The sequence below is a fragment of the Puntigrus tetrazona genome, chromosome 1 (assembly GCF_018831695.1).
Source record: "Puntigrus tetrazona isolate hp1 chromosome 1, ASM1883169v1, whole genome shotgun sequence".
NCBI lineage: Eukaryota > Metazoa > Chordata > Actinopteri > Cypriniformes > Cyprinidae > Puntigrus > Puntigrus tetrazona.
Genome location: NC_056699.1, coordinates 20,200,767 through 20,216,315, shown reverse-complemented (window position 1 = coordinate 20,216,315; position 15,549 = coordinate 20,200,767). Strand labels below are relative to the sequence as shown.

The following is a 15,549-nucleotide window of genomic DNA, read 5'->3' as shown; positions in this document are numbered from 1 at the left end:
ATACACTCTGATGTTATATTATATTTTATATATATTTAAATTTTGTTTTCTATTTTGATGTTGGACGGTTGTAAAGAACATTTCACTGCATGTCGTACCATGTATGTATGTGTATGTGACAAATAAAATTTGAATTTGATGGAGCATATTTCAGGGATTTTGACAAACAACCTATACAGGCATAGCCCCTTATAGCAGACGAACCTCTGGGAAATGTAGGAGCAAAGAAAAACCAGTCTTGGCTTATAACAAAGCTGTAATTTTTTCTCTCTGCGTTCGTCAGTAATAACACAACATGTCTTACGACATCCGCCGGGACGCGTCCCGCAATCAGTGGAAGTGTGAAAAAAAGGGTTTATTACATTTGAAATATGGCTATTGATCATTTAAAACCACATGTATTCACTAGAGGAGGCCTTTATTTAAAAGATAAGAGGGCGCGCGCATCCGGTGCAACGGTTAAGCTGATAAAATTCAAGTTTTAGTTTCGAAGTGAACTATCCCTTTAAACTATTATTCAAAACATATATGCTACAAAAATACCAAGATTAAAAAGATAAGGACACTCATCCAGGATTACTTGATTATAGTATTTCATTAAACAGAATTAGAATGTTCATGAGCACATTAAGCACAAAAATTAATTCAGATAGTTTGAAAAATTACTCAACAGACGGAAATGAAAACACATTCACAATCACTGGTGATTATTCACATCCAAAATAAAGGTTTTTGTTTGTGTATGTAGGCTACTGTGTAGGTTCATAATGTTTATATGTGTGTGTTTATATATACATAATAAATATACATATTACACACACACACACACACACACACACACACACACACACACACACACACACACACACACACACACACACGTATATAAAAATGTTTCTTCTGAATGCAATTCATCATTTGACAGCTCTAATTGCAATACATGTTGGTGATTTACAATTCGTTAGTGGAATCTAAAGACAGCAAAAGACACACAGGATATTACATGATAATATTACATGATATTTTGCATAATTGCATAATAATAAGGACTGTGGAAAAAGACTGATGATTTAGTATACTTTACAGTTAATTAGCAGCGGTGAATAAACAGTGCTTCAGTTGTAAAAACAAATGTGTATACTGACATAGACATAGAAAATCATTATATTAATGAACATTATTATGAAAATAATTATATTATTTCTAGCAAATGAATTATATACTGTAATGTTCCCCTATCTTTTGCAGGCTAGCAACCTTCAGTCTTTCTAGTTGAGGTATATTTAATCTGCAGAGGAAGTATAAAACAAGGCCCACCATTAATACAATGATCACACTGTATTAACATCAGTCTCTGTTTGTGTAGGGTTTCATAGACTAATGACTGCTGCTGTGACTTTACTGACCTGATGAAAAAAAAGATAGATCTGGTATGGTCAGGAGTGGTATGGACGTGATGGTAAATGCAAAGGAAGAGATGTGGATGTGGGGATGCTGTGACGTGGTGGAGATGCGCTGACAGGAGATTCATTTAAGATTACCGGGGGAATATTGTAGAATATGGTACTCGATGTTTCTGTTTTTACTGGAAGAGAAAACAAGTGAAAGAAATGTCATGTTTATTGCTCTCATTCAGCAAATTCATTCCAACCCTCCTCAGCTTTTTCTCACCTTTTTTGTGCTTTTTGGGTGGTTGGTGGTGTCTCTTTTTGCTAAGACGAATTCGACTCTTGAGGGCAGAGTTGTCCAGCAAACCAAATGACTGAGTTTAAAAACAGAATTTTGATACGTTTTTATTTGATTATCTTTATTAGGTTAAAATAAAACAAAAAAAATTGACAAAAAAAATTCAAATATTGATCATCTCACATATATTAAAATTCAATTCCAATTACTATCACTACAGAAAATGTAAAAAACAAGTGTTCCTCACCCTGACTGCTGAAAAGTCCAGCGGAGCATCCGATGCCTTTCTTTTTCTTAATGGAAGGTCATTTTTGGGAATAATATACATGTCCACACAATCATAGACGTCATCTGAATTGTTTGACAAATAAGGCCTTTGTTGTATTGTATTATTTGTTAGCAGTGCCTTAGGTATAGCAAATATGTTTGCATCCCGTTCCACTCGCTCTACATCCAGGTGAGTGTTCGCTTTTTCTACATTATCCTCTTGAGGATCACTAACACTGTCTTGATTGTCCTTTACGTCCTCTGACTGGTCCTGCTTTGGTGTCTTTACATCCTCTGACCGCTCCTGTTCTGGTGTCGGACGAGAAAGGTCGAGTTGAATAGCATTTTCTGGTTGTAGAACATCATGTGTCATTGACTGATCACTAGCGTCTTTCTCAGCTAGACTTTCTTTGATGGGCAAGTAACTGAGCCATTCGCTGCCTGTGAATATTTCTTCCATTAAGTTGATCGGTTCAAGATTGAGTTTGAAGTCTTTTAGGGTAAATCTTCTGCTCAGAAAGACAAGGAACATTAGAATAATATAGTAAGTCAACTCAACTCAAACAGGTTTGATGGTTTTATTTTTAATGGTATTAATAGTGTAAACTGTAGGTGTTTTCATCCTTAAATTCAAGCATTTGTTGTTCCCTCAAAATATGATGCTGTGATTTTAATTAACAATGCACCAAAAGTGCAACCCAAGATATCCCCAGAGGCTATACATATTTCCCCTGTTACATTAAAGGACAGGAAAAACAAATCTTGGTAACACTTTACTGTGCTTGTTATAGATTCTACATTACTTGGTATTAATAACAATAAATTATGCATAATTACATGATAGAAACCCTACGCCAAACCCAGATACTTACCATATTCATATAGTAAGTACATGCAGTTAATTAATATTACTCAGTACTTAAATGTATAATTACGCTGTGACGAGTGCACCTTAAAACGTGCAACGTGCAAGTCTGTGTTTTATTTGTTCCATCGCTTCAGATGAAAGGAATGTCACAGAACTAGAAACAAGTCCTTGGATTTATAAATAGATTGACTGGGCAACACTATTAAGGAAGTGCAATTAAGGAAGTGTTGTAGATTTTGTAAACAAAGTTTAAATAGGTTCAAATGCATATGCTAAAAGTAAGGGTCTATATTATATCGTCAGAAAAACATAAGTGTCCTATTAAAAATAACACTCTCCACTCTGCATTAATTGAAGTGAATATGAAATAAAATATAACAAAGATGGAAAAAAAAATATATATAAATTTGCTAAAACTGAAATTAAAGCTTTTTCACATAAACAGTATGTGTATTTGCATGTACTTACAATGTACTTACCTAAAAAAAACTGCATATAAGGTTATAAAGAAAGGTTTTGGGTTAGTACCTAGTTATTACCAAGTTATTGTGATCACTATTATGAGTATATAGTATGAATGTGGAACAGGAACGTACAATTCCATACATATTTTAAGAAAAAACAAACAAGTGTACAAATTGAGTAAAACTAAAATAAAAAGTGACTTCCAATTATTAACAAATACCATAACAGTATATAAATATAATACTAAAATAACACTGATTGTTATGTTTAGAATGGCCCACCTGTTTAAGAAAACGTATTTCCCCATTTTCGGTGGAAGTGGTGGTGGAATATCTTGAGCCTCGGCTTCCACCTTCATGAAATTCTGCAGCAAGGTCATTCATTGTGATTAAGGTTAAAAAAAAACAACCCAATCAAACGTACAATAGTTAAATATGAACTAAAAAAGTTAATTATAAGTCACAACATTGATGAACATAGTATAAGAGCTCTGTCATACAGAGGTATGAGGAAGTACACATACATTTTGTCCCTCTCCTTCTTCTTCTTCTTCTTCTTCCTTGTTGTCTTGGGTGCTCTTGCTTTCAGTGTGCTCAAAATCTTGTTTATCTTTAAGCTTTTCCATCAGTTTTTGAGTAAAATGCTTCATTTTGTTTTTCACTCCTTTCTTTTGTGTTTTGTTCAGCGAGCTGTCATGTTCCACATTTCCGGTGCTCACGTCTGAATACTCCTGTCCCAAAAAGCTTTTGGCTGGCATTGCATTTGCAAAATCGTCATACTTTTCATATTCTCGTAGGTTTGAAATACTTGGAGCTGAGAGAGGTCTCTCTTCCTTAGGCTTGCGGGTCACTGGATCTGAAGCAGACCTTGCTGTCTTGCCTGTAACATTCACAGCAGCTTGATCCATACTGACCGGTTTTGAAGGTCCACCAAAAGCCTCATCTAGTGGCTCATGCTTCAGACCCTGTTCAGTGTCTACTTCATCTGAGGACACAGAGAAGTAAGATGTGTGTGCAGATGTTTCTTGAACTGGATTGTTAGGCAGTAATGCAGCTTCAGCCATGTGCTCTTCTATCTCTTTGTTCGTTTTGTCTTCAAAAGGCTCACTTTCACTTGGCTGCCAACCTACTTCTGCCACCTGGGTTTCTATGGACAAAGCGTTACAGAGTAAACTCTTCTTCTCCCATTTAGGAAACGCATCTGGCAGCTCTTGGACCTCTTCAACAGCTTCATTTCCATGTTCTGTTTCAGAACTCCTAGTTGGTTGTTCCTCATCACCATCAGATCTGACTGTGCTATTTTTCCTGTCTTCTTCATTCGTTACACTTCCTTCAGGCTCCGGAGAATGGTAAAACACACTTTTACAGACCGTATCTGGGTGTAATTTAACATCGTCTGTTTTGGGTTGTTTGTGTTTTAGATTAAGCTTTGCAAGCATAGACTGCAGTCGTGGAATATCGTTCCTCACACTGTTCCTCACATCACTCTGCATGAAAAGAGTCATATTATGTTCTTATCAAATTTGCATTATTCACATTTTAAGGCACTTTCAGTAAACATTTCTTAAAAATACTTTTTTTTTATAAATAACATTTCAAAAATCTGAAGAAACATTTAAAGAATTTTTGTGCAATGAAAAGGTTCCATGAGTGTTCGAGATTCCACTGATGTCAAACGAACCTTTTTTTACTAGTGTAGCACTAGTAGTAATACTTCATTTTGTTTACCAAACAAGTGACAACACATTTACTATCATATATATATATATATATATATATATATATATATATATATATATTACAGATACAAATCCTATCATATTTTATCTTTTGTGCTCTTTATGTGCACTTTTTGCAAAGGAATCTTATCTATTATATCTATCATCTGCTGTTTTTCATACCTTCGCTTTTTGCTCCTCCATTCTCTTTCATTTCATTCATCCTTACAGGTCCTTTACATTCATCCTTCAAGTCATATCCAGCATCGCTTCATTAGTGTGAAGATTATTAAAACCTTATGGTCGCTATTCTTTAAACCAATCACTAGCACACACAGTAGCAGTCGTGCCACCTGTGTGAAGCACCTTGTGTCTTCATCTCTAAGTCACTGCCTTCTTCCTTTTATAGTCTAGCATTCCTGAACTGCCAAAACCAGTTTTCTAAATCTCATCCCAGGTTCCGCCTTCTTTTAGCCTATGTAATTAATATAAGCTCTTGAATGTAAACAGCATTAAATAGCTTTGTGTTTATATCATTAAACAGGTTTACATTATAACAGCAGCACATTTTAATATCGACACTTAATAGTATACCCACTCATCTAGTCAAGTCTTTACTGTAGAGTCTGTGTGTAAACAGAAAACCAGGAAACTCTCTCCGCTTCAAGAAAAAAAAATCCTAGAGAATAAGACAAAAATTTAACTGTAGGAGGACTGGCCAGCTGAAAGTAAATGTATTGGTCAGACAAACTTGACAAACAGGAATGTCTGAAGAGCTCCTGGGAATTTCCATTTAATCTTTGGACTTCATTCTTCATTCACAAATGAACACTAATGACCCATGTATACGTTCATATATAAACATATATCAGCACACTTTCACAGAGAGACATGTACTCATATATATATATATCCACTCCAGTGAAAACATGTTTATATTGTTTACTGTATACAGTGCTGTAAATATTATACTGTGGTTCTCAGCATTTTGATGCAAAGACCCCAATATTCAAAGGCACTGTGACGTGTTAATGATCTACTTGATGAGAATTCATTTTTTCAGCACCATCAAAATATGTTCATATAATTTGATTTCAACGTTTTCCATGTGGCAAATTGTGATCCTAGACCAAAACCAGTCATAAGTAGCACAGGATATTACATAATTTTTCATTAATGATATGCATTGAACTTCATTTGGACAGCTTTAGAGGTGTTTTTCAAATATTTAGATTTTTGCACCCTCAGATTCAAGATTTAATAATTGCATCTTATTCAAATATTGTCCTATCCCAACAAACTGTATGCTACATCAATGGAAATCTTATTTATTCAACATTCAGTTAATGTATAAAAATTTAGCCTTATGACTAGTTTTGTGGTCCAGGGTCACAAATGTATTTTCCAAATGGATATTCCATTCAGAACCCTGTGATGTAGTTTTTCAGTAGGACTTTTTGTAGTTTTCCAGTCTAAAGGATTGGGTGCTTTAGTTGCTTTACAGGAACTGAGTTTTGCAACCCTGAGCTATTGCGTATAAAGGACATATACTCACACAAATAACCTTCGCACTGCAATGTACACAACTTGTATTAGCAGAAGTGGTTGCACGCTAAACTCCCAGCGCACTGTCGCCACCAATGAAAGGCCGCAGTGGTCGTCACGTGACCTAGATATTGCGGAAGCCCACCAGTGTTTTCTACTTTGTACACAACATTCCACGTGTTTTGCATCTGCGCTTTTGAACCGTATTTTATTTACCACAAAATGGCAATGTCAGCGCTCGTCCACGTTTCCGTACCCTTCCTGCTTTGCATTGCACTCGCAAACACTCACATTTTCGACAAAGTTTTGGTGGATGTCGCTTACGATCACTACGCGGAAAAGAAAGTCGACAACCTTCCCGCTTTCCTGGCCATGCCGTTTAACTGTCTGATAAACTTGGGATACATATTATTAGGTGTCTACTGGATCTCGCGACCGATGTCAGACAATAGAGACACCCGTGCGGCCGTCTACACCAAAGACGTGTTTGCGCTGATGGCGGTCGCCTATGGCCCGGTGCAGTGGGTCCGCTTAGCCACCTTGCGGCGCGCGCCCTCTGTTTTGGACCAGTGGTTCACTTTACCTATTTTTGCGTGGGTGCTGGTGTGGTGTCGCGTCGTTGAGAAAGGCTGGTCGTCGCGTTACGCTTTGACGGTGGAGTCGTGCTCTGTCCTCAGCTATGGACTGGCGCTCTTTCACGACCGAGGGTTCGAGGTGGCTCTGGGTTGTCACATCGCCTTCGCCGCGTTCAGAGGCGTCCGAGCGCAGAAGAGCCTCGGGGACGCCGCGTCCATGCGCTACCTCTGCTTGGCCCTGCTGTCCTGCGCTGGTTTCGTGCTTCTCAAGCTTCAGGATCATTCTCTTGCGGAGTACTGGGTGTTTCAAAATCTCACCGGACATTTCTGGTCCAAAGTTTGCGACATCCTGCAGTTTCATTACAGCTTTTGTTTTCTCACTCGCCTTAGTGAAAATGCACACAAACGCTCTACCTAAATGCACACACATTTATTCAGCTGAATAGTAAGGCAACAGACGTAACAAGTACGAGCCTTAATTTTGTCTTGTCATCGGCAATAGTAGCATGTCACGTGTACAGTTTCTAATGATTCATGTGATCAAAGATTTGTAAAACCACAAACTAATTTTGTGATCTTCTTTGTTCGGTTTAATTTTAAAAACAGCGTCAGAAAATAACCGTAATTAATTGATTTTTAAGGAAACCAAATATGTAATATATTTTGATTTAATATCTGAGAATACAGTATTATTATATGTATAAAAAAGTTAAAAACATTATAGAAAGTAACCATAACAAATAATGTGTTTGTATTTACAAATTCCCAATTTTATTTGCGTGTAGTTAAAGATGTCGTGTCCTAATTTTCATTCTCATGTTTGTCAGGTTGAAGATGAATACAAAAAGAATGTAAATGAACCACGTAATTATAGACCGCTTGGCATTATATGCCTGAACTTGGTGCATTAAAATAAAACTTTAAGCAAAATGTTTGTCTTTATTGAAATATTTGTATCACAGCAAACATCTAAAGACAGATTATCATTTCATCCCATTAAAATCACGAAGAGATGTTATACAATATGTGCAGCACAGGGAAAAAAAAAACATTTTAAATCATTTTATTGGTTGAATATCTTCAAGCTTCAAGCCTCGTGACGCCAGTCAGCACTGGATCAGGAAAGGTTGATCTCCTTTTGTTCCATACGAGTACGAGTACTGCTTTTCGGAAGTCTTTATTTGTGCAGTAGATGAAGGGGTTTAAAGAACAGTCCAGATACGTCATTACTGATGATAGCGATCGCAGCCATTGAGGGGATGGGGACAAATCAGGCCTTCCAAGGAGAACCAACTGACAAGACAACAGAAAAAACAACATCCTTAATATGGAGAAACACATTCAAATCAAGTGATCCTAAAAACGGCAGAAGAGAAGATGATTTCATACTAATAGACTTTCCTTACCTCAGATGCAGCAAAGGGAACACAGCAGAGCAGATACAAGATCACCAGCAGTGGTGTGATAGAGGACAGGTCACCCTGGCTACAAACAGATAAAACATGGACACTTAAACTATCAGAGAGGTTGGGGAAATACCATTTGTTCACCAATGGATCCTCTACAGTGAATGAGTACCAACAGAATAAGAGTCCAAACAGCTGATAAACATAAAAATAATCCATGTGACTCCAGTCCATCTTGTTATGCAAAAATGTGTGCGTTTAATAAACAAACCTATAATATGTTTTTAACCCTGTTGTGTTTGGTTAAAATTTGTTTTAATTAATTTTTCATTTGTCAAAATTAGTTTTTCACTAGAAGAAGAGTTATTATGGATTATGGACTAGTATTTAGTTCTAAATCAGAATATTTCAACGATTCGAATGTTTCGATATCACAACTTTCACTTCACAAGATGTTAACTGATGGACTGCATTCATCAGCTTGTCATGGTTTTATTACCTTTTTGGAATCTGACGGCACAAATTTACTGCAGGGGGTACATTTTTGAGCGAGTGATGTAATGCAACATTTCTCAAACAGAAATCTCTAGATGAAAAACTAACTCATCTACATTTTGCATAGCCTGCAGGCGAGTCGTTTATCAGCAAGTTTTCAATTTTGGGTGAAGTATGAATGCTTTAAATATTCTCGCTTTCAGCATTTTCAACTCTACAAACCTGGAACAGTCTTTTCCGAAGCCAACACAAGTCAGGACGGAGCAGGAGACTATGAGGAGAAACGGGGCGAAGATGCAGATGGAGAAGGCACAGAGGATGTAAACCAGCATGTCAGAGTAACTGTTTTCCCAGAACACTGCACACAGCATTTCCGCTGGATCGTACCTGAACATGGAATGTAAAATACGGTATAGATGCATGTATTTGAAGAATCTCATTTAGAGCATCTTCACTATAGCTCACCTTATCCATCTGTAGGCTACGGGCACTGCTCCAAATATAGTTCCTGTACACCACGATGCCACACATGCCACAGCCATGAGAACGGACAGCTTTTTACCTTTAGAAGGAATTCCCATAAATCTCTGAATGCAGAGAACAGCTGAAGACAAAGAAGAAAATATTATTTTGTTACAACTGTATTTTAAAGAAACATACAAGGAGTTTTCAGAATAACTTTGTTTTCTAATTCAATTTAAAAAAAAAAAAAAAGTAAAAGCATGGTCATAGTTCACAGATTCTCTTTATCATATCATATCATTGTCTGAGGCCAAAAAAGAAAAGAACAGTATTATTGAGATATAACTCTGTTTAGATTATTTTTAAGGCACAAACAAGGAGTTTACTTTTTAAAATAATTTTGTTCTCTTAATTACCTTAATTGAAAAACTAACTAATTACTTAATTAAGTTAAACAAAGACTTGGTTAATTTTATGATGAATTGTAAAATTTTAAATAACCCCCAAAAAAGTCATTATAATGTATCACTTGTTAATTAAAACATCTACTTTTCTACATTTCTGAAGGCCTTTCACACAGCGGGAATTAGGAGTTATCAGTGACGTAAGTGTAGGCTGATTGGCTAAACACACGCGATCATATGTTAAACTGTAAGCTCATGACGTCCTTCATTCACCATTTTTTGACAACTGTTAATGCCACACAAAAACACCAGGAAAATGGCCCGAGGGAGAAATTATTGGTTCTCTGGGAACTACCCTGCTGTCTAGTTTCAGAACTACTAGTTCCAGAAGTTCCTAGAACTAGCGGTGCGCAAGCCCCTATTGTTTTTTTCAAAAGACATATAATTTCATTGAAACTAAGGTAGTGTGCATGATTTTTTGTAACATATCCTGCCCAATGCACCTGCAACCATTCAGGTGTACAAAGGGCGTTTTATCTATTGTTCCTTAGTGCTAACTACAAAGAAAGCAGTGTTCATAAAGATATCACATGGTCAATTGTTAAGTGTCATAGCCATACCTATGCTTCCAATGGAAGAGGTGATGAAGGTGAACTTTAGCAAGCTCACCACCTCACACCACGGTGAAATCTGACCTTCAGTCAGCAAGGCTAAGAGAGAGCCACAGATTATGAGGATGGAGCATAGGAAATCTGAGATCGTGAGACTGAAAAGTGGCAGCCAGTAAAGGCAATGAAAATGGTCTTTACGCTGTAAAAAAAAAGGCAAAAATAATAATAAATAAAGGCATGAGGTAAGATTTACATTTTAAAACTGACTGACTGCATTATATATATATATATATATATATATATATATATATATATATATATATATATATATATAGTTATCTACTGATGCAATGGTGTCACGGTTACTTTTTCAATACAGCAAAGAGAAAGAAAAGCCGGTGATATTTGCGTGATTTTTTTTGTCAAATTCAAATTTATGAAAACTAGTTTTGTATTATGAACAACTATGAAGCTAAACTGGACCCATCTTTAGGGGTGTCTTCTTAGCAGCATATAAAACAACAACAAGAACTCTGGTTCGAAATATTTTGGCTGATGTAGCCTATAGTGTTATGTAGCAGATTAATCTGTTCCAATAACTTTAATCGAATTTAAATTCGACTTTTTATGGATTTTTTTTTACTTTTTTAAAGCCATTTTTTAACTTGTGCGTCACCTTCAGTTTTTACATTTAATCGGTGAATAAGACCTTTAGGCTGTGACGAAGCAAGTTAAGTCAGGATTGACAAAATTCATCTTTGCAATGCAGAAGCTGCTTCGAATGCCATTTAAATGCTTTTACACACTGTTTAATACAGCTCATCATATTTGATGCTTTAACACGCAGTTAGAAAATATGTATATATATATATAAGCATATAGTTTAGATATATATATATATATATATACATATAGTTTATATATATATATATATATATATATATATATATATATATATATATATATATATATGCATATAGTTTTATATATATATATATATATATATATATATATATATATATATATATATATATATATATATATATATATATATAGTTTATATATGCATATAGTTTATATATATATATAGAGAGAGAGAGAGAGAGAGAGAAATTAAACATTTTTCTTACCGCTACTTTGACTATCAAAACTAGTCCATTTCCCAAAACACCCAGTACCATCTCAGTGGTGAGGATGGGAGCAAGCACAGACTTCTCAATTTTGAACCAGTAATCCTCTGCAGATTGCGTTATATTATCTGACGCGTTCACTGAAATGAAGTACAATATTATTTAGACAAATTCCTTTTTACATTTCAGCGCTTCTAGGAAACAGGAATCAATTTAGCGTTAAAAATTAAGACATGAATTTAGACATATGCAAGCACTTTCATTCTGTAACAGCACTTTAACAGACCAGATTTATCTTTAAAACAGCATTATAGAGAATTTTGTGAAACTTACTTTGTCACGAAAGCAGAGACCTACAGACAAACCCAACAATTAGATAAAGGAAAGCTTCACACTCAGTTGTTTTGAGGATATGTGATACAGAGAGCACTGAACACAATGATTACGTGGAGACATACGTCACAGCTTGCTTCAATTAAACTTATCCTGCTTCATTAAGCTTTAACTATCAAACACTTATTCAGCTTTCTTCACAGTGACAGCACTAATGGCTTCATAGCAAATTAGTATAAGAAAAAAAGAATTTTACCACATCTTATTTTATCAACTCATATCTCTCTGAAGTCTAAAACTATGGCATGTCAGAAGATTAGAAAATTATTATTTGGGTCACAATAAATACATAAATGCACAATGTCTAACCTGTTATAAAAACATTAAACCTGCTAACAGCGTTCAACTCTCTGATGCATGAATTATTAAATCACAAAGTAATATTTGAAATATTTTGTTTGTATTTGTTTGCTCTTTCTTTTAAACAAGTGCAAAATAGTATAGTCAGTATACCATATTTTGAGGGAGTTGCATATGTCCACTGTTAGTGGACACCTTGCATCAAATGTATTAAAAGTGAATCAATTAATATGTGGTATTAAAAAAACATGTTTGTTTGTTTTTTAAAACTACCTGAAAAAGGTTTGAATACATATAAGAACATTCAATAATAACATGGCATGACAGCACAAAAAAAGGGCAAGTGTAACAAATGAAATGTGTCTATGGTACATGACGTCAACAACACAGTGACAAGTGTGTGTGTGTGTGTGTGAGCGGGGTGTTCTAGGAAAGATTTGCTTTTTGTCCAGTCCCTCTCTCAGGAATAGAAAGATTAGATTGCTCTTTCAGAAAGACATAATTACTATCCTTTCTGTGATATCTTATTGGAGTAGTTCTTTTGAAGGTATTCCCTGGAAGAAAGTGTGGTCCTTACGTAACAAATATTTAATAAGGTTAAAGGAATAGTTCATCCAAAAATGAAAATTACCCCATATTTTACACACCCGAAGACATCCCATGTGTATATCACTTTCTTCTTTTAGATGAACACAGTCAGAGTTATTTAAAACTTATCCTGGCTCTTCCAAGCTTTGCAACACTTGTGCATAGCAGCTATTATTTTGAAGCTCTCTAATTTGGATATATCTGCAAGTACTGTGACGTAAAACTGACCTATATGCCTTCGGGGTTATGACATGTCCTCTGAAGCAGATCGATGGGTTTTTGCAACAAAAATATTTCTTAACAAGTAAAAATACCGATATATAAGCAAAATATATTAATATACAACTTTTATTTATATAGCACTTTTAACAATACAGTATCAAATAGAAGAACAGAATGATAGAGATGTATAATGACGAGATTGAACAATTTGTTATTAAATGCAGAGACGGTCTCTGTAATCAAATTGACGATAATCGCTAGAAATTAAATTTCCGCAAATAAGCAAGCCAGAGGCAACAGCGGCAAGGAACCAAATCCCCATCCATACAGAATGAAGAAAGAAAAAAAACTTGGGAGAAACCAGGCTCAGTTGGGGACAGTTCTCCTCTGGCCAGACACCTAGCACTTAATTTCGAGTTAAATTTTAAACGCAGCTTTGGCAGATTGTGCAAATGACTTATAGCATGTGAGTGTGTGTACATTCTGGTAATCTTTCCACGGGTCTTATCTGGGTGTTCTGATGAACATCATCTCTGGATGATCTGGATACGAACTGAAAAACACAATAAGAAAGGAACAGACTAATATTAGTGTAGATGCCATTATTTTTATGATGTAACGAGTACATTGTGTTTTATGAGTGTTCCTGGATCTGGCTGATCTAATTAATGCCGCCTAACAATACTTTAACGGATTTGAATAATAGAAGCATATTAGTGTGTTATGTGTAGGCTAGATTAAAAAGACGTGTCTTCAATCCAGATTTAAACTGACAGAGTGTGTCTGCTTTACAAACAGTGTTAGGGAGATTGTTCCAAAGTTTGGGTGCTAAATGGGAAAAAGGATGTCCCGCCCGCAGTCGATTTTGATATTCTAGGTATTATCAAACAGCCAGTTTTATGAATACACAGGACGTGCAGGATTATAATGTGATAAGAGTTTGCTCAAGTATTGAGGAGCTAAACCCTTCAGTGCTTTATAAGTAATTAACAACATTTTTAAACCAGCTGAAGTTTATTTATCAGGCATGCAGAACAACCACCCAATAAAGCATTACAATAATCTAACCTCAAGGTCACGCATGAATTAATATTTAATTAACACCATGTCTCCTGGTAGTATCTCCCAGAAGCAACATGTAAAGTGTGAAAAGTAATGGCCCTAGTACTGAGACTTGAGGTACACCATATTTGCACCATGCTAAGGTGCTTCTACTAATAAAACATAGTTTTCTAGTCTGTTCAAGAGAATATTGTGATCAATAGTGTTGAACACTGTGCTAAGATCTAAAAGCACTAATAACAAGATACAACCATGATCAGATGATAGAAACAGGTCATTTGTAACTCTCATGATAGCAATCTCAGTACTATAGTATGGTCTGAATCCTGATTGGAAATCCTCACAGATACTATTTTTCTCTAAGAATAGATACTACCTTTTCTAGTATCGTTGACAGAAAAAGTCTTTGGGGTCAAGATTTCCTAATGAGAGGCTGTTGACCTGTCGACTTTTTATTTTTTGTTAATTTAGTCACTGTATTGAAGAAATACCAGGGGTTGAAATAGTTTTCTTTTAAAAGAGACAAAAAATGATCAGATCTGTCATTTTTAATGCTTTTCTGTACAATAGGATACTTTCCCAGCAGGCAGTACAAAATACTTGTAGTTTTGCTTTTCTCCAGCTGCGCTCTTTAGGGTGTGAGTGTTCTCATTATATCACAGAGTCAGATCGTTTTCTTTCATCTTTCAGAGCATGACATTTAGTTTTATTCCTTATGTCTTGTGCCTCCAAAAGAGAATAAGATGCTGTTGGAGCCTTCAGCAGCAAACAATGCAGTGGTCATGAACTGTCCTTGAGTATTTTAGTAAAAGTATGTGTGGTGGCTTTCACTCAGTGTTGGGTGAATTGAAGCCAAAATATCTGTTATCCCATAGTATCACTTTTGGACCCTCTCTTAACTGTATGCTATATTAACTATATCGCTTAACAATTGTGTAAAAGTTTCAAGTGAAATAAAAAAAAAAATCAGCATATATATATATATATATATATATATATATATATATATATATATATATATATATATATATATATATATATATATATATATACATACATTTTGGGGGAGCTGTTAAGTGCTTCAATAACTGTATTCTCCAGAATGGCTTCTCTGAGGATTCCTTCAAACAATTTTTGGGAACAGCTTTGACTATATCATCCTTCCATTGTTTTGGAAAAATGTTATATGCATGTATTAAAGATATCAACCCAACTCTTCATGACAGGACATTAGCACCCAATGAGGAAATGCAGTCAGGACTACCAGCCTTGGCTGCATTTCCTTTATGGAGTCTAGTCTTAACTTATCCAACACTACAATTTGACAACTTGCAGGTAACTTCTCCCTCAGAC

General features: G+C 35.4%; 3 protein-coding genes across 5 annotated transcripts; 1 reads left to right on the top strand and 2 right to left on the bottom strand.

Moving 5' to 3' along the window:
• Window positions 1-576: 576 nt before the first annotated feature.
• Window positions 577-7,262, bottom strand: si:dkey-9i23.6. Of its 3 annotated transcripts, XM_043238701.1 has the most exons (7): window positions 5,187-5,379; window positions 3,810-4,772; window positions 3,568-3,650; window positions 1,934-2,462; window positions 1,672-1,762; window positions 1,407-1,585; window positions 577-1,288 (listed from the first exon to the last, which is right to left on the bottom strand). In XM_043238701.1, the coding sequence occupies exons 1-6, from the start codon at window positions 5,205-5,207 to the stop codon at window positions 1,437-1,439; spliced, it is 1,836 nt and encodes a 611-aa protein (XP_043094636.1). In that variant the 5' UTR covers window positions 5,208-5,379; the 3' UTR covers window positions 577-1,288; window positions 1,407-1,436. The 3 variants fall into 3 exon arrangements, with proteins under 3 accessions (XP_043094636.1, XP_043094644.1, XP_043094627.1); XM_043238709.1 differs by lacking the exon at window positions 5,187-5,379 and adding an exon at window positions 7,132-7,262 and having other exon boundaries at window positions 577-1,585; XM_043238692.1 differs by having other exon boundaries at window positions 577-1,585; window positions 5,187-5,378.
• tmem187 (transmembrane protein 187) lies at window positions 6,623-8,053 on the top strand. The gene has a single exon (XM_043239014.1). It carries the CDS (start codon window positions 6,771-6,773, stop codon window positions 7,539-7,541), a length of 771 nt encoding a protein of 256 aa, XP_043094949.1. The 5' UTR covers window positions 6,623-6,770; the 3' UTR covers window positions 7,542-8,053.
• A 131-nt stretch (window positions 8,054-8,184) lies between these two features.
• Window positions 8,185-12,981, bottom strand: si:dkey-9i23.8 (C3a anaphylatoxin chemotactic receptor). The gene is made up of 7 exons (XM_043244737.1): window positions 12,972-12,981; window positions 11,632-11,771; window positions 10,511-10,700; window positions 9,490-9,628; window positions 9,247-9,411; window positions 8,530-8,608; window positions 8,185-8,416 (listed from the first exon to the last, which is right to left on the bottom strand). The coding sequence occupies exons 1-7, from the start codon at window positions 12,979-12,981 to the stop codon at window positions 8,204-8,206; spliced, it is 936 nt and encodes a 311-aa protein (XP_043100672.1). The 3' UTR covers window positions 8,185-8,203.
• Window positions 12,982-15,549: the final 2,568 nt, after the last annotated feature.

Bases quoted from the DNA above. Each gene is read 5' to 3' on its own strand.
- si:dkey-9i23.6 (XM_043238701.1), bottom strand. From the start codon at position 5,207: ATGGAGGAGCAAAAAGCGAAG. The intron at 4,773-5,186 runs GTATGAAAAACA...CTTTTCATGCAG, and splicing joins TGGAGGAGCAAAAAGCGAAG to AGTGATGTGAGGAACAGTGT. The intron at 1,763-1,933 runs GTGAGGAACACT...TTTTAAACTCAG, and splicing joins TGGACTTTTCAGCAGTCAGG to TCATTTGGTTTGCTGGACAA.
- si:dkey-9i23.8 (XM_043244737.1), bottom strand. The intron at 10,701-11,631 runs GTAAGAAAAATG...TTTTTTTTACAG, and splicing joins TTTTGATAGTCAAAGTAGCG to CGTAAAGACCATTTTCATTG. The intron at 9,629-10,510 runs GTATGGCTATGA...CTTTGTCTTCAG, and splicing joins CTCTTCCATTGGAAGCATAG to CTGTTCTCTGCATTCAGAGA.
- tmem187 (XM_043239014.1), top strand. From the start codon at position 6,771: ATGGCAATGTCAGCGCTCGTCCACGTTTCCGTACCCTTCCTGCTTTGC.